This window comes from Camelus bactrianus, chromosome 22 (assembly GCF_048773025.1).
Source record: "Camelus bactrianus isolate YW-2024 breed Bactrian camel chromosome 22, ASM4877302v1, whole genome shotgun sequence".
NCBI classification, from domain to species: Eukaryota; Metazoa; Chordata; class Mammalia; order Artiodactyla; family Camelidae; genus Camelus; species Camelus bactrianus.
This window is the reverse complement of record NC_133560.1, coordinates 7,293,609-7,310,691: the sequence shown is the minus strand read 5'-3', so window position 1 is coordinate 7,310,691 and position 17,083 is coordinate 7,293,609. Positions and strand designations below refer to the sequence as shown.

The 17,083-nt window shown below is 57.7% G+C and overlaps 2 protein-coding genes across 2 annotated transcripts; both read right to left on the bottom strand.

Moving 5' to 3' along the window:
• Nucleotides 1-3,869: 3,869 nt before the first annotated feature.
• DOK3 (docking protein 3) lies at nucleotides 3,870-8,267 on the bottom strand. The gene is made up of 5 exons (XM_074350199.1): nucleotides 8,091-8,267; nucleotides 6,834-7,139; nucleotides 5,091-5,190; nucleotides 4,808-4,980; nucleotides 3,870-4,726 (listed from the first exon to the last, which is right to left on the bottom strand). Exons 1-5 carry the CDS (start codon nucleotides 8,154-8,156, stop codon nucleotides 4,076-4,078), a joined length of 1,296 nt encoding a protein of 431 aa, XP_074206300.1. The 5' UTR covers nucleotides 8,157-8,267; the 3' UTR covers nucleotides 3,870-4,075.
• Nucleotides 8,268-10,116: 1,849 nt separating this feature from the next.
• On the bottom strand, nucleotides 10,117-15,492 carry DDX41 (DEAD-box helicase 41). The gene is made up of 17 exons (XM_010946190.3): nucleotides 15,343-15,492; nucleotides 15,152-15,259; nucleotides 14,735-14,894; nucleotides 14,580-14,654; nucleotides 14,392-14,452; nucleotides 14,128-14,264; nucleotides 13,633-13,705; nucleotides 13,363-13,516; nucleotides 13,150-13,286; nucleotides 12,168-12,330; nucleotides 11,875-12,006; nucleotides 11,523-11,594; nucleotides 11,323-11,419; nucleotides 11,030-11,179; nucleotides 10,874-10,945; nucleotides 10,648-10,758; nucleotides 10,117-10,471 (listed from the first exon to the last, which is right to left on the bottom strand). The coding sequence occupies exons 1-17, from the start codon at nucleotides 15,367-15,369 to the stop codon at nucleotides 10,335-10,337; spliced, it is 1,866 nt and encodes a 621-aa protein (XP_010944492.1). The 5' UTR covers nucleotides 15,370-15,492; the 3' UTR covers nucleotides 10,117-10,334.
• Between the last annotated feature and the right edge of the window lie 1,591 nt (nucleotides 15,493-17,083).

Sequence of the window (17,083 nt, the reverse complement as noted above, 5' to 3'; positions counted from 1 at the left end):
GGTCTTCTCCATGCAGCAGCCAAAGTGGAATTTTTAAAGCAGAAATCACACCACATCACCCTCAGCTTTTAGCATTCCAGTGGGCTGGCGTTGCACTTAAAAATAAAACTAAAGTCTTTCCGACTTACGTGACACTGATAAACTGGGTCCACCTCCCATCACTCTCCTCCTAGCTCATTCTGCTCCAGCCACGCTGACCTCCTCACCGTTCCTCCAACACAGCAAGTGTAGTCCTACCTCAGGGTCTTTGCACTTGCGGGGCTCCTGCTGCTTGAAACACATTCTCCCAGATATTTTAAACAACAGGCTCTCATCGCGTTCAGGGTTGCCTCCTCCTTCCTTGATCAGCCTACCTAAAACAGAGGCTGCCGGCCATCTCACCGCATCCTGTGCTGGTCCTTTATCCTGCTTTATTTTTCCTCACAGCACTTACCACCATTTGACATTATATTAAGTGTTTGTTTCTTCATGGCTTTTTGGCCCCATTAGAACGTCAGTCCTATGAGAGCAGGGGCATGTCTGACTTGTCCACCATTTCCCCAGTGCCTGCACACAGTGGATCTGAGTGAACAGATAAAGGACGGACTGAGAAAGTGAAGCAGCAAATGAGCAAAGGAAGAAGGAGCAGCCTGGAGCTCCTGGCAGTCCTCCAGCAGAGAAGACCCCAGGGGGCCCATTCCTTGGCCTGGATGGAGCCTCCAGAGCTCCCTGCACAGGCAGTCCCTGGGTAGGAACAGGCATTGGGCTAAGACACAGTGCCCCCTGGTGGTCAGGACACCTGCAGCTGCAGGCTGGGTCCCTAGAATTTTCCAAAGACTTTCTCTTCCATGGTCTGGTTGGAACTTCACAAAATTTGCCATTTTGCGGCAAACAAAAAGGCTTAGATTTGTGAGGAAAAAAACCAAGCCAGACTGGGGACCCAGAGTCCTGGATTCTAGTTCTGGCCAAGACCCTGACTCCCTGGGTAACCTCCAGAGATTTACGGAGCTGGCAAGCACTGGCTTGCCACTGTGGGGCTGAGGGGTCCTTGCTGTAGGCACCCTGAAGGAAACTCCTGTCCTTAGCTTGCTCTGTGGCAGGCAGCCTGATCAGGGAAAGACCTTACTTGTCAGAAGGATCTTCCATAAGTGGGGCTGAAATCTACCTCCCCGTGGCTCCAGCATCTTTCCAGGCTTCATCTTCTGTGGCCACAGACAACCTGGGACAGCACTGCACAGTACTCCTTCCCCACAATCTTCCTTCACACATTACATTCAGAGATGCTTTTGAGACATCTAGAAGTCTAGTGTGCAGCTGGATTCTTAAATCTAGAGCTTGGGAGAGATCTATATTGAAGCTATACCTATAGGAGTTGGCAGCATTTAGATGGGCCGTGAGACCTGGAGACCACCCTGGGTTACGTAGGACCGTGGTGCTCAACCTTGGGTGCCCACGACAATCACCCGGGGAACTGAAAAGAGTGGTGCCCAGGGCCCACGTTGGCTGATGAAATTCAAGCCACTGAGTGTGGGCCCAGGTATGGGCATTTTTTAAAGGCTCCCAAATGATTCCATGGGCAGCTAGGGTTGAGCAACACTGTCTGACGCCAGAACTCTGGCAGAGGAAATGCCGAGTCTGGGAAGGAGAGACCAGCAAGGAAGAGGAAAACCAAGTGAAGACCAAGTTTCAAGGAGGGGTATGGAATGCTGCTGAGAAGCTGGGGATCCCAGGTCACAAAGGGGGTCTAGGTTGCTTTGTTTTGGGGAACAAGGAGATAGGTGACCCTGATGAGAGTGATGTAATGGAGTCATGGGGACCACCAGGAGACAGGAGTTGGTGTAAGGGAGATGGGAGATGAGAAAGTAGAAATGAGAGTAATCAACTCTTTTGAGGAGTTTTGCTGTGAAGAGGAACAGAGAAATGGGGAGGTGGGTGAAGGAGGAGAGATCAGGGTAGGTTTCCTTTAAAGACGTGAAATTATGGAGTATGTTTGTGTGTGGCTGGAAATGATGATATTGGTGAAGGAATTAACAGGAGGACACAGCTCAGTTTGCCAAGCTGTGGGGAGGTGAGAGGAGGTGGGAACAGACACTGTTCTGCTGTAGGGCAGGAGGGAGATGGTACAAATGTGGGTGCTCTTGTAGACGAGGTGGTGGGAAGCCAATGGTGTTCACTTCTGTTGGCTGCCTCTTCGCAAGTAAAAATACAAGGTGAGAATGGTCAGGGCTGGAGGGAAGAAGATATGAGGGTCTGGGGGAGGATAAAAGCAGCCACTTTGGAATGCAGGATCTCTGGGCAGCGTGGAGAGCCGACCTGTTTGAGGTTTGAGATCACATTGTTAAAGAGACTGCCATCTACTTGGTTATGTGAATTTCTCCTGCCTTGACACGGAAGACAGCTGGGTTCACCTGAGGCTGAGGACTTTGCCTGACAAATCGGATGAAAGTAGAGGAGAAGGGGAGGGGCTGATTCCATTGGTGGAGTGCAGACTCCAAGTTGGACAGGGATGGAGTCGTGGGGCTGGGGTAGTGCAGATGGAAAGGGGTTGCTGTAGGTCGATGCGGCTGGATAGGAGCCATATGGGCGAGACTAGAGGAAGTGGGCTGGAAGGAGAGAAGGAGGTAGCCAGAGGCACACACTTGAAATAAGATTGCATCACTGCCAAGTGACGATAGGGTGTCATTGTCATAAAGATAACATTCAGGATGTGCCAACAGTGTGGGCAGCTGAGGCGGAGCTGAGGTCAAGCAGCCAGGAGGCCAGGTCCTTGGGGGCATGATGCTTGTGTGCATGGAGGCCCAGGGATGGTGACAGGAGCAGCATAAGGGAGGATAGTAAGGCAGGCACTAAAGTCTTCAGGAGACTCGTTATCTCCCTCTGGAATGTGGGCTCTTTGAGAACAGGACTGCAGCTATCTTGAACATGGCCACGTCCCCAGGGCCTGGCACAGAGTAGGTATGCGATAAACTCAGATGAGGGGGGAGGGTATAGCTCAGGGGTAGAGGGCATGCCTAGCATGCATGAGGTCCTGGGTTCAGTCCCCCGTACCTCCATCAGTAAATAAATGAATAGACAAATAAGTAAGTAAACCTAATTACCTACCTCCACAAAAAAATAATAAAATAAAATAAAATCGTAAAATTAAAAAACAAAACTCGAATGAATGCATGCCTGGTATGTAATTTGGTCTTTATCCTTGAAAGTTAAGATGGAGACTGAGGGCTAGTTCTCCCCAGAAATGTCTGTGCATTTCTGAGTCTCAGCGGGGAGTATTTAGGGTGTGCAGGTCTTTGAAGTCCCTTCCACTTGCCCCTCCCTCACCCCAACTCCTCCCCAGCTAGGGCTTTCCGGCCCCTCCAAATCAGCCTCCACGCTGTTTCGCTAGTCTGGCTGCATCCCTCCGTGAGGATGAGACCAAGCTCACTGTTGGATGGTCAGGCCTCTTATGCTGGGCCAACCCTTTCCTCAGCCCCTTGTAGCCCTCTGGTCTATGATCTTCCTTCCTCTATGCACCCACCGTGCCCACCCTCAGCTTGGAAAGCCCTGGGGCTCACTGGCAGCCTGGTGAAGCTCTGCCTGCCCTTCACACTCAATTCAGAGGGCACCTCTCCCATCAGCAAGCCTCATTTCTCCCTCTACCCAGTTATCAGAGTCACCTTTGCTGCACAGGACCACATGGATCTATAATTATCTGCACCCCACCCACCTGTTCAAGTGGACTCGAGCCTACTGGTGGCAGAAGTCAGGTCCAGGTCATATGTATCCCTGGAACCCAGCACAGGGCCCTGGTGTTTGCTGCCACGCCTGTGACTGAGCGTCTGTGTGGACCCGTGGGCGCCACTGCCAGGAGCCCTACTAAGGAGGAATGGGCTGTGGCACACGAGGTGGGCTGAGAGGGGAACTAAAGGGCTTTATTATTAGCAGATCTGTACACTATACACTGGGGGGCTGGCAGGGCACTTGAGGGGTCCTCCCCAGGCAGCCGGCCTTGTCCCCCCAGGCCAGAGTGGCTGTGGGGGTGTGTCCGCAGATGTCCACGGTTTTCGCGCCCTCTTGTTCCAGGGAGAGCGCCTTCGTCTCCTCCCGCTGCCACGGGTCAGGGTCTGTCGCAGGGGGCCGGGCCCTTCCTCCGCTCCCGGCTCAGCAGCGTCACCAGCTTGGCTTTGAAGCCCGTGTGGGAGCCGGGGCAGGCGGAGCCCCCCGCCTCGTCGCTGTCGCCGTTGTCGGCCAGCTCCAGCTCCAGCAGCCGCCGGTACTGGGCCTCCAGGCTGCTGTCGCAGGCCGGGCCGGGCCAGCTCAGGTCCTGGCTGTTGTGGTAGATGGGGCTGGCCGGCGGGCCGGCGGCCTCCAGCAGGCGCAGGTTCTCGTACAGGTGCTCGGCGGCGCCCGCGGGCACGCTGGCCCGCTTGCACACCGAGGCGTAGAGCACCGGCTCGGCGGGGGCCGCGGGGCTCAGCAGCGGCGGCAGGCTCTGGGGCCCCGCGTCGGCCGCGCCAGCCCTCCGGGGGCCTGGCGCCTGGGGCCCCGGCGGCGCCTCGCGCAGCTCTCCCGGCGGCTCCAGCGAGGGCAGGGAGGTGGCCCGCGGCAGGGGGCAGGGCCGGGGCCGCGCTGGATCGGACAGGCGCTCCCGCTGGCGGGCGATCGCCGTGGCCACGGCCCCGCACAGGTCGCGGGCGCGGGGGCTGCTGAAGGCGAAGAGGCCCTCGCCCGAGGCGCAGCGGCGGCCGGCTTCGAAGGAGAACACGTCCTGGGCGCGGGCGGCACGGGGTGTCAGGGGCTGAGGGACCGGGCACCCCGCCCCCCGCCTCCTGCCCGGGCGGGACCTCACCTTGTCAGAGCCGAACTTGCGCAGGAAGCGGTAGGGCCAGGTGTAGAGGGCCTGGGGGCTCGCGGGCTCGCTCAGCTGGATGGCGTCCTGGCCCAGCAGCAGGAGGTAGGGCCCCTTGAGCTGGCAGCGGGCCGCAGCCTCTGTCCTCTGCACCACCACTGGGAACTCGCCCACTGCAGGCAGGGGGCCGTGAGGGCAGCAAGCGCAGTCCCCTGGGTCCCCCGAAAGATCCCAGCCCTGGGTGTGCCGGGGCTGAGGCTGCCCCTGTACCTCCCAGACTCACCTTCCTTCCAGGAGGAGTAGATGGAGTTCTCCTCCATGGGGACCGGGCCCCTCTTGGGAGCTTCGGCCTCCCCTGATCCTGAGGAGGACTCCCCTGTGCCCTGGGGATGAGACCAGGTCAGAGGTTTGAGCCCCTCCACTCCTCTTCCCACATTCTTTCCCTGGGGTCCATAACCCAGGACTCTGTGACAAGCAAGGGACCTAGGTGCCAGTCCCAGTTTTGCCCTTGACACACTGCACCCCCCAAGCACACCTCTGAGCCTGTTTCCCCACCTGCAGTCCCCACCGACTCCCCCTTAAGGGTGCTGAGAGCTGTAAAGCAGAGCGCAACCAAGGGGCTGTCTCCCACTGTCCTTGAAGTTGGCCAGGGCCGGGGCTGGCTTGTGTGTGTCCCTGACAGCAGGAGTTTCAGGGTGGGACCCATGAGTGAATGGCCACTTGTTCCTCCCCCAGGCCTCTTTCCCCATCTCCCCGCCACATCCCACAGGCTCTGGCCCTGCACATCTCCACCACGACCACCTTGGCCCACGGTACCATGGCCAGGGTCAAATGCAACGGCTTCCTCACCAGTCTCCTTGCTCTTGTTTATTTCCTTTTTTTTTTCCTTTTAATTATAAGAATTGTGGTAAAATACACAACATAAAATTTATCATTTTAACCATTTTAAAGTGGTTAAATTTAGAACTTTTTCATCACTCTAAATGGAAACACTGTACCATTAACTCTGACTCCCCATTCCTTTGGCCCCCAGCTCCCAAAAACCACTTAGTTGCTTTCTGCTGCTATGGGTTTGTCTGTTCTGCATATTTCATGTAAGTGGAATCATACAATGTGTGGCCTTTAGTGTCTGGCTTTTGTGACTCTGTTTCCAAGGTCCATACATGTTGTAGCATGTATCAATGCTTCATTCCTTTTTATGACCAAGTAATGTTCCGTTGTATGGATAGACCACATTAAGTTTATCCATTCATCAGCTGATGGACATTTGGGTTCTTTGCATCCTTGAGCTATTGTGAATAATGCTGCCCTGAAGATTTTCATAGAAGTTTTTTCTGAACATCTGTTTCATTTCTCTTGGGTATATGCCTAGGAGTGGAATTGCTGGGTCATATGGTAACTGTATGTTTAATTTTTGAGGAACCGCCACTCATTTCCTTTTGGTTCATCACAGACCCTGTGAAGCTTTAAAACTCTCAGTCTCTGGGTCTAACTCCCCAAAGGCTTCTCTCACTGAGAATAAAACCCCCAACTCCACAAGTAGCCCAGGGCAACTTCAGCTGGCTCCCACCAAACTCTCCACAGTTGCCTCCTCCCAGGCCCCCTCCCACTCTGTACCCTCCAGCCACACTGGCCTTTCTGCCCCTTGAACACCAAGCTCTTCCCGGCCTCAGGGCCCTTGCGCATGCTGCTGCTCTGTTCAGGAGACCCTCTCAGATCTGTGTCTGGTGGGTTATTTGTCCTTGGGATTCAGGTGCACTGTCCTCTCCTGAGACACCTCCCTGGACCATCCTGTGTAACGTCCTTCCACTCACTCCTGGTCTCCCCCAGCCTCTCATTTTCTCCATAGCACCCGTGACCATCCGAGATTTGTTCTATGGGCTACTGGGCTGTTTCCCAGGCTTGTAGATGCTTGGCAGGTACTTGCTGAGTGGTGGGATGTGAATTAACATGGAGATGAACAAGACGGGGTGAGGTGGTGTCCCTGGCTGGCCCTGGATGCCCTGCCCACCCGCCCTGTGCTCACCGGGAAGGCCAGCTGGCAGATGGAGCCTATCCATGCCTGGCGGTGCTGTGCGGCCAGCAGGTGGCTTCGCTCTGTGGTGGTGAGCAGGAAGGCACCAGTGTCCCGGGGGCAGCTCTCACCGTCGGCGGGCAGCACGGACACGCAGTCAGCCAGGCGGATGACCCTCCGCTCCCCGCGCCGGCCAGGCCCTGCAGATCTGTCACCCGCTGGCCCCTGGCCACCATCCCGGACCTCCCAGCTCTCCAGCCGTGCCACGCCTGATGGGCCTCCTGCATAAAGCAGACCCCACACCTTCCGCCAGGACTTCTGCAGGAGATGAAGATGTGGGAGATGACCCTCAGGTGATAGTTTTCCTGCAGCTCAGCCCAGCACAAGCTACTCAGCAAACACTCCTGGCCACCCAGGCTGGCCTCTGCCTCCCTCAGCTCCTCAGGCCACAGAGGATGTCTTGTCAGAGCCAGCCCGGCAGGGGGAAGAGTCTGTGCTTGGGGTCAGTTACCTCTGGGTTCAGATCCACCCCACGCTTTCCTAACTGTGACTCCCATAAGCTCTAGTGTCCCCATTTCGGAAAAGGTCATGAAAACATGAGTCTGGGGCTTCTCCTGGGGAAAGTCTGCAAAGTATCTAGTGGCTGGAGCAGACCACCTGACACTGCTGTTATGGGGGTGGCCCCTCCCCCTGCAAAGAAAAGGTCACTTGGGCCATGGGACAAGGGCTGGGGTGGGAGGGAGGCCTTCGTCTCATGATGGCAAGGAAGGAAACATGCAAATAGTGCCGAGCAAAGGAAACAGACGGTTTATCTGCCTGGGCAGCAGCTGCAGCTGAGCCGTGGGTGTGCAGGGCCTGCTGCGCCGGGACCGGGCTGGGAGGAGCCAAACCCTGCAGGATGGGGGTCCACCTCCGGGGGCTCCTCCAGCTTAGCCCTCAGCCCTCTCGAGGGGCCTCAGTGCCCCTAGCAGATGGAGTGGAAGGCTGCTGGATTAACCAGCCTCTCGGCTCTGCCCTGCCCCAAGGGTTGCCTTCTTAGACCCTCCCTGGTCTTGGCTTCCCCATCTGTAAATGAAGCAGACTCTCAAAAAGGCCCACTCAGCCCAATTCGCTCAGGCTAAGAACTGGTTCTGTTCCACTATCCTACCCATGACTTTGACCCCACCCCCCGCCTCCCTCCCCCATGCCCCTGGGTCCTGCTAGGCTGTTCTAGGCTGGAGCAGCGGCCCGGACCTGACTAGGCGGCTGCCTGGCAGCCAGGGTCCCCACCTTGCCAAACTTGACGTGCTGCTGGTAGAGGATGCCGTCCTTGACGGGGGTCTCCAGAAGTTCCATAGCCACAGCCGGGCCCCAAGGCCACCACTCCAAGGGCCTGAGGAGACTGGTGACAGGCCGAGGGGAACTCCTCACACTTCCCCTTCTGGCCACTTCCCCCTCCCTCTGTCCAGAGAGGCAGCTGGGGCTGGGGGGAGGGGAGCCCTGTCTTCAGTAAAGGAGCTAGGATGGGGGTGGTGGACATCACTTACTTCTTCCTGGGGGTTCCAGCTGGCCCGAGGTGCCCACTAGTGCCTGGCAGGGGCCTCAGACCACCTGAGGGCAGATGACCCGTGCCTGCCCAGTCAGCTGGGTGTGAACATCTGACCACAGGCTGGCTCCCGAGTCATGAGCGCTGACCCCTCCCCCTCCTGTGGCAGCTGTGTACCCTAGGGCCAGGCAGCCCCACAGCCCTGCCGCCGCCCCAGGGCCTTGCTCTAGCCAGACCCGCAAACTCCTCGCTCTCCCACTTGGAGTCCTGGTTGTTCTGCTTATCTTCATCCCAGAAGTAGTTCTAATGTTCACTTGTTCCTCTTCATCTTCATAGTCCCTGTCTGTTGCCAGCATCTCAGCTTTGCACCGCAGCCCTACCTGGGCCCAGGCGGCCCTCTCCTCCAACCCCACACCAGCCCATCTCTCCACTTCCTAAACCTTTCCTGGCTCCCAATGCCCTTGAGTCTACAGTCTAGCTTGGACTCCTTAGCCCAGCACTCAAGGTGCCGAGTATTCTGGTCTCCACATCCCCCAGCCCAGCCCAGCCCTTCCAGGGCACCTCACCACTGTGCTGCTCAGGGCACTGGGCCCTCTTCCTCCAGGAGGCCTCCCTTGACTGCCCCATGTTGTCTGAGAGCACAAAGGCCCCCGTCCGCGTGGTGCAGCCCCAGGCATGTGAGTGGTGCGTGTGGGTGGCGCACACCCAGCGGGGACCCCTGGAGAGCTCACATGTTCTTTTTAAGCTTTTTTTTGCTGGGGACTTACTTTTTGCCCATGCCTTGCTAGAGTTCAGTATCGAGGCTATGTGTGTGGATTTGAATTCTGGGGACAGCCTCATGTCATCCACTCAGTGCCACCTCTGGGAGCGAACATGTAATCAGGCTGAGGAATACTGTTTGGAGGTCACATATGGGGTGTAAGATTCTCCAAGGGTTGTCCACCCAGCTTTATGACCGCCGTGGCTCAGCTGCCTCGGACATCATGTCCTTTGCGTTCTTACTGACATTTCAACAATGAGGAAATCAAGGCTCAGAAGCATTAAGTAACTTGCCCACGGCCACACACTGAGTGACAAACACGGCTTGAGCAACTGCTGTCCTGTGGGATAAGCCAGTGCTCTCTGCCTGCCCCTTGCCAGACGGTGAAATCCCAGCCCACTGGCCAGCAGTCTCGTGGCTGCCGCCCACGTTTATTCACAGCTGGACAGTCCATCCGCCTCAGCTGGGAGCTTCCCAGTGGGCCTCTGCCTAGCTCGCCTAGGTTGGGAGCTCAGCAGATGGCTGGGTACAGAGTGGGGTCAGTGGGTGCTCGTGGCCTGGGTGACAGTCCTGTGGCATCTGCTGCCCTCTCAGCAAATGGAGCAGAGTGCTCCTACTGGGAGCCTGGGTTAGCAGGTGGCCTGAGACAGGAAGTCGTCTCCCACGGGGCCCCAGGAGAAGCCCCAGGAGCTGACACGCTGACAGGAAGAGGGAGGCTGTGGCAGAGCTGGAGGTTGTAACAGCCAACCAGAAAGACCAGAAAACCCAACCGACCATTTCCCCTTCGTTCCCCAATGTGGTCCCTCCCTGAGTCATAAATCCAGGTGGCCTAGAGGAGATGCCCTAAGCCCCCAGAGCGGGGCCCCAGTTAGGCAGCTCTTTCTGCAGCCGAGTACGGGCAGGCTGAGTGCTGGCAGCGGTGGTGGGAGACGCCAAGGCCCTGCCTCGGGGGTCAGAGGCTGAACCTGCCCAGGAAGCAGGGGGCAGGCGAGGCGAAACGGAGACTGAGATCAGAGAGGCTTGTGCTTTAATGGTAGCTGGGTTAAAGGGGGGCAAAAATAGTAATTCTGGGGGGCATGGGGAGCAGGCAGCCAGGTCCAGCCTGGCCCAACCCAGGCCAGCTGGGCCAAGGATGCTGGCTTCTTGCCCACGGGGCTGGTGTGTGTGGGAGGCGGCTGGAGCCCCAAGGACGGAGGCCCCATGAAGAGGAGGCGGGATGACAGACGGCTCAGAAATCCATGGAGCTGTGGGCCAGGTAGTCCTTGCGGCCGATGTTGCTAACCTGCTTTGTCTGCATAGCCTCGAGTTTGGGGCAGTCGGTGATCCGATGGCCCAGGCCCCCGCAGAAGGCACAGCCACGCTCTCCTGGGGGCATGTGGAGTGGGGTGGGGAGGGAGGGTCAGCACGCTGAGGGGGCCAGGCTCCATGCCCCAGACCTCGGCCTCCCGTCAGACCTCCAGTCCACTGAGTGGTGGTGTGGACTCGTTTCGTGAGGTTCCCATCCTGCCCTCACTGAACCAGTGTCTCCCACCCCGCCTCACCTCCGATGTCCAGCATGGACTCGTCCCCGCAGTGCAGCACCTGCAACACAGGTGGAACCTTCTGCTTGGCCTCCAGCAGCAGGGCTTTGAGGTCCATCAGCACTGACTCGTCTGTGGGGGCAGCGGGGAACCATGAAGTCCAACCCTGGGCCCTGTAGCCAGGACCCAGGTGGTCACAGGTAGAGGACCCGGCAGATGGCTGAGGCAGCCCTGGTGGCAGACTCACCGCAGGCCTTGTTGATGAAAGTGGTGGCGATGCCTGTGTTCCCTGAGCGCCCAGTGCGGCCGATTCGATGCACTGCAGAGAGAGGGAACAGAGCCTCTGGCCAACTGCCCAGGGCTGGGGCCTAGCCCGCGCCCCCTGCCCCCACAAGCCCCGCACCGTAGTTCTCGATCTCCTCAGGCATATCATAATTGATGACGTGCTGGATGGCGGGGAAGTCCAGGCCCTTGGAGGCTACATCTGTGGCCACTAGGACATCCTTTTTGCCCTCCCGGAATGCCTCTATGGCCTTGGTCCGTTCCTCCTGGTCTGGGAAGGGTCAGGCAGGAGCTGTTAGAGTGATAGCAGGAGTCTGGGGAGGAGTGGCAGGCCAGCCCGGCAGGGGAAGGGAGAAGATGAGGGGCTGCTTTGGCAGCGGGGTCCATTCACGCCTGTGCAGGCACCACCCTGACCTTTGCCCCCATGGATGGCCACGGCCTCGACCCCCTTGAGTAGCAGGTACTCGTGGATGGCGTCCACATCTGCCTTCTTCTCTGCAAAGATGAGCACCTGTCCGGAAAGGCCACCTCCTGTCACGGGGACTGACCGCTGGGTGCCCCTGCTAACCTCCCCCAGCACGCTGCCCTGGGCCAGCCTGGCTGGAGGCACTCACGGGTGGCGGTGTCTTCTGCAGGCACTCCAGCAGGTACACCATCTTGGCTTCCTCCTTCACGTATTCCACTTCCTGCCACCACCAGGATCAGGTCAGGCGGTCGTGAGAACAGGCTCACCAGCCGTGACCCTGCCCCAGAGGACAGGCCCCCCAGTCCCGGCTAGGTGACCAGAAGCTTCTTGTCAAGGGTTGGGCACCATAAGACGGCATCCTGCTACAGGCCAGGCCTGTGAATGGAACCACTAGTGCCCACAAGGTGGCCCTCCCCGATCCTGGCTCCAATCAGCCTCAAGGGAGCCTGGCCAGACCCAGCCCTCCCAGGTGAGACTGCCCACGGGGAGTGTTTGCCCACCTGGATGACATCCAGGCTGGCAGCTCCTGCTCGCCCCACGTTGATCGTGACAGGCTTTACCAGGGCGCTCTTGGCAAAGTTCTGAATCTTCTTAGGCATGGTGGCACTGAAAAGTAGGGTCTGTCGCTGGCCCTGGGGAAGAACAGGGCTGGGACTGAGGGCACGTGGGGGCCGGGGAGGCTGAGCAGCTGGGACAGCGGGTGGGCAGTGCAGGGCCTCAGGGCCCCCCAGAGTAGAACGTGGTATGCAGGAGTAGGGTGGCAGGAGTGTCCTGGCCACTTGCGGAAGGGCACCTTGAAATAGGAGAAGATGGTACGGATGTCACCCTCGAAGCCCATGTCGATCATGCGGTCAGCCTCGTCCAGGGCCAAATAACGACAGATGTCCAGGCTGACCATTTTCTTCTGCAGCAGATCCATGAGGCGCCCAGGGGTGGCCACCATCATGTGAACGCCACTGGGGACCGAGGAGAGATCCTGAGGTCGAGGCCACCTGCTCAGTCCTACCTAGAGGCCATCACTCTACCCCTTCCTGCCCTCCAGCTTCCTTCCTGTCTCTCACCTGTCCCTCCTTGTCACTGCCACCACCTTGCCCTGTGGACAGCACACAGCTCTCCTGGAGGGCACTGCAGCATTCTCGACTACTGCTCTGTTCCACAGCTCTTCCCCAGCCAAGTGGTCACCTCTGCCTGGCATACCCTTCCCCTTTCTCCCAGGCCCCTCCTCTCGCCCCCAAGAGGGCTGTCCTGCATCTTCACAGAGGCCTCAGCCTGTGCTCCTGCCCCCCTTTGGAGGACTCAATGGGCTCACTCTCCTGGTACACTGAATTCGTCTTTCCCGTGTCTACATCCTCTCTCAGACTGGCAATGCCTATGAAACAGGGCCTGGGTTTGGTCTGTCCATGACCCTAGACACCCAGTGATGTCTGTCGGGGACCATACTGTGTGGAAAGAGCACAGGTCCAGCCTCCTGGATGGACCACAATGAAGAATCCTGACCTTCCTGGACACCCGGGGCCCCCCACCTCTGTGCCTTCTCCCTGGAACACCCTGACCCCTTGACTTCCCAGATGCTCCTGTTCCATCTGCAGTGTTTCCACAGTAACTTACTACATCTCTCGTTCCCACCCTAGCTGACATCCCCACTAGACTGGGAATTCCTTGAGGGCTGGACTACAGGAGGCTTTGACAAAGGTCTGTCAAATAGCTAGAGCAAAGGGTTTTTAGCTTGTCTCGGGACTTTGGGGAGACCCCTGCTTGGGGGTGCCTGTACTCACTGTCGGATGGTCTCCATCTGCTCTTTGACAGACATGCCCCCGATGCAGAGCGCACAGCGCAGGAGCGGCGAGCTGTCCTCCTGTAGTAGGCGGCAGTAATACTCCAGGATGCCGTGTGTCTGCCGGGCCAGCTCCCGCTGCAGGGACGGGAGCAGTGGCTGGCACCAGAAGGTGGCTCCATTGTGCCCTGCCCTCCAGGCCAGCCTATCTTACCGAGGGGCAGATAATGAGTCCATAGGGCCCTTCACGCTTAGAGAAAGGTAGCCTCTTCTCCTGTTCCAGGCAGAACATGATGACAGGCAAAGTGAACACCAGCGTCTTGCCTGAACCCGTGAAGGCAATGCCTATCATGTCACGGCCCGACAAACTGTTGACAGAAGACAGGCTTGAGGGTCAGGTTCTGCGGAATACAGGGACCACTTCTCATGGAGCACCCGCTCCTCCCGTCACCACCCTCCTCAGGGCCGCCAGCTTCACACTCACATGGTGGGAATGCCCTGGATCTGAATGGGGGTCGGGTGGTGGATGCCTTTCTTCTTCAGGCCTCTCAGGATGGCTATAGAAAAAAACCCTGGCATCATCGTTATGTCTCACAGATACTTTATCAGGACCCCAAGGCCTATAAAATTGGCACTATGCCCCTCTGGTTACAAATGAAACTGAGACCCCGAGAAAGAGAGAAGGACAGACAGACTTGTCCAAGGCTTCTAGGCAAAGTGGAGGCAGGATTCACACCCAGGTCTGCTTAAAGCCATTGTCACTTGCCCACTAAAGCTCCCTAATGGCAGAGATTAGTAAAGATCACAGTTGCAGCAACTGAAAGAGGAGCATTAAAAATACCCAGTCTCAAATCCCTCCATCCCCACTGGTGAGGGCCAGTGCTGCAGGAGGGGCCAGTGCTGGGTTTGAGAGGGGCTAGAAGGCAACTTCACAGATGTCCACCATTAAAGTGTGGTGCGGCTCCCAGTTCCCAGGTACCTGCAGGAAATTTCATTTCCTTGAAGCTCTTGATGGGTGGGGGGATACCATCTCCCTCTACCAAGATGTGGTACTTCCTCCGTACACGCTCATGCCGCTCTTCAGACATGCTCAGGACGTAACGGGGGGGTGTCCAACTGTGGGTGGGTGGTAAGGGTCAAAACAGCCCCCCGGCATAGCTGGCTTTGTGGTATCCCTGCCAATCTCAGCCACATACTGTCCAAAGTGATGGTGACTGACCTTCCACAGACTGGTAGGACGTACCTAGTTTTGATCGGGTCATCGTATGTGATTCCCTTAGCCATCTCCTTCACTGACATCAAGGCTGAGGAGAAAGATGTGGCTCAGTGCTGCTCCTGCTCCCCTGAAGCCAGGCCCCTCGAGATATAGCATGCCTGCGGTCGGGGGAGGAGGCTCAGGCCATCTGCTCTCTGCCCTGGCTACAACCATACCTCGACCCTCAGCCACACTCTCCAGGATTTTCTCCTCTTCCTTCAGCTGCTTCTCCTTGGCAGACTCCTTGCGGGCTGACAAAAGCAGCAGCAGGTGTCAGAGAGACACCATAGCAGAACACCAAGCTGAGCCTCCCGCCTGCTGCCCAGCCCACCTTCAGCCTTCTCTTTGAGGTGCTGGTGCTGATCCAGGAGGCTGACGTTGGACTGAGGGCCCAGCGGGATGTCGTCCTCATCTCCCCGGGGCTCGCTGCCGCTGTCCTGCTGCTCCTCCTCCGCAGCTCCCTTGCGCCTTCGCTGCAGCAGCTTCTGGAGCTGAGGTTTCACCAGCGCCCCTCAGGGCCGAGCCCAAAGAGTGGGGCATCGGGTCTAGGGGCCTGAGTCAGGACCCTGGCTTTTGGGAGAGAATTCTGTGCCCCGAGGCGCAGAGTTGCCCCACCCCTCAGATCAGGTCGCCAGGTCCTCGCCTGCCATGCACTGACACCTCACTCCGCAGGCTGGGGGCCACCCCCCATCCAGCCGCCAACCCCCCATCTCCTGCGCTCATTCGTCCCCCGACCCGGGGCCCTTACTAGCAGTTGTCGGCGCTGTCGCAGCGGCACGTAGGGCACGTAGTCCTCATCATCATCCTCTGCCTCGGAGCGGCTTCCGGCGGCAGTCGCCTCGTCGATGCGAGCCCGCTACAGATACACACAAGTTAAGCCCGGACCCCGCCGCCTTCGCCGTCGCTCGCCACCCTCGCGGACCCCAGCCTCGTTCCCACCTTCCGCTCGGGTTCGGAGTCCTCCATCCTTTGCTGCACGCATGCGCGCCCGGCAAAACCCCGCCTCACCTTTGAGTGAGGTCCAATCAGATGTGAAGAAGCGGACGTCGGCGCCTAGCAACGACCTCAGAACGCCGGATCGCGCAGAGGGACAAACTTCCTCCAAGTCCCGGTCTTGAGCCGCAGAGTCCCGGCCTCTGTGGGTGGCTATGCGGCCGTTGCCAGGGCTGAGGGCAAAAGCGCCAGCCAAGGCATTGTGGGAAGCTGGAGGATCTGAAGCCTGCGCCAAAGGCTCAAACCAACCCGGGTCGGAGCGTGGAGACCGCTGATCCCAAAAAGGGTAGCTTGCCGGGTGCCCAGCCTCGTCCAGGGCGTGACGTCACCTGGCTCGCCCCCGCCGGAGGACACTGCGCCCCCTTGCGACCGAGCCAGCTCCGGTCCCATCCCGCCCCTATTAACCGCAGCGGCCACTGAGTGGGGGCTGGCTTGGGGCACACCGCTGCTCTGATTGGTGTGCTCTCATCTGTGTTCGGAGTGGTGAGAGATAAACAAAATACGGCTGGTTTTTAACTGAGGGACTGTACATACGTTTGTAATTATTGTATATGGTGTAATTATTGTAAATGCTGTAATAGAGCTCAAGAGAGTGAGTAGGGAACTAGAGGCTTAGAGGACATCTGGATCTGAACCTGCAGGGAAGCGTGGACTCTCAGAGCTGGGAGTGGAGGAGCGGAAGAGGCTTCCCGATAGGGGGTTCAGCAGGAGTGAAGTTCGGGCCATGTGCAAGTTCCTCGGGGAACATATTCCTCAGGGAACAAAGAGATCACGTGGCCCGCGTGGGGTGGGTGTAGTCAGAGCTAAGGCTGGAAAGACAGACCCAGAGCATGCAGGGCTCTAAGTAATTTCAGCTTCACTGAGGACTTTTAAAGAGGAGTGATGGGTCTGTGCTGTTCTTTTCTTCCTTGGTGTATTTAATATGAGTAGGTGCTGGGCATTGTGCACAGTGCTGAAGCAGATAAAAACTGAGCAAGACATGAACGTGGCTGGTGAGGAGCTTACAGATTAGGTGAAGAGGCAGAAGCATATATAAATTGGTCTTGAGGTTAAGAAGAAAACTCAAGACATACAAGGTACCACTTTTGGAATTAGCACAAAGGCAGGGCCGACTGATTCTCATAGTAAAAGTGGCTTCTCAGCTGGGATGTGAAGGATAAGGTGGAATTCATGAAGGAAGGGTTATCTGGGAAGGGGGAAATACGTGAGCAAGTCAAGAGTCCTGAGGGTGCCAAGCCTAGCTGGAGATTCAGGTGTGGCTGCAGTGTGCCAGAGGCAGGGGCCAGGCTTGGAGGGCCCTGAATGTCATTCATAGAAGTCTTCGTAGGTAAAGCGACTGCTTGATCAGACTTGCAGTTCTCCAGTGATGAAGCAGAACTTTAGATAGTTGTGACAATTCAACTGCAGGGCAGGAGCCTTGTGCAAGTGTTGAAGGGAGAGAGGAACACAGGTAATAAATATACAGACATTTCACAGGGAAGTGTCCACATTTCCTTGGGGACTGGGAAAGGTCAGGGACCAGGAATTGTGAGCCTGTGGTCAATTTCACCTCTTTACAAGCAGCAGCTGGTACTGCCAGCCCAGTGTGGGGGGCTTCAACCTGGGGGGGAAGGAGGGAGTGGTTTCTGATCCTGCTCCCAGTACCCCACAAAAGACTCTGAGTGACTGGCCACTGCCACTGTTGCTC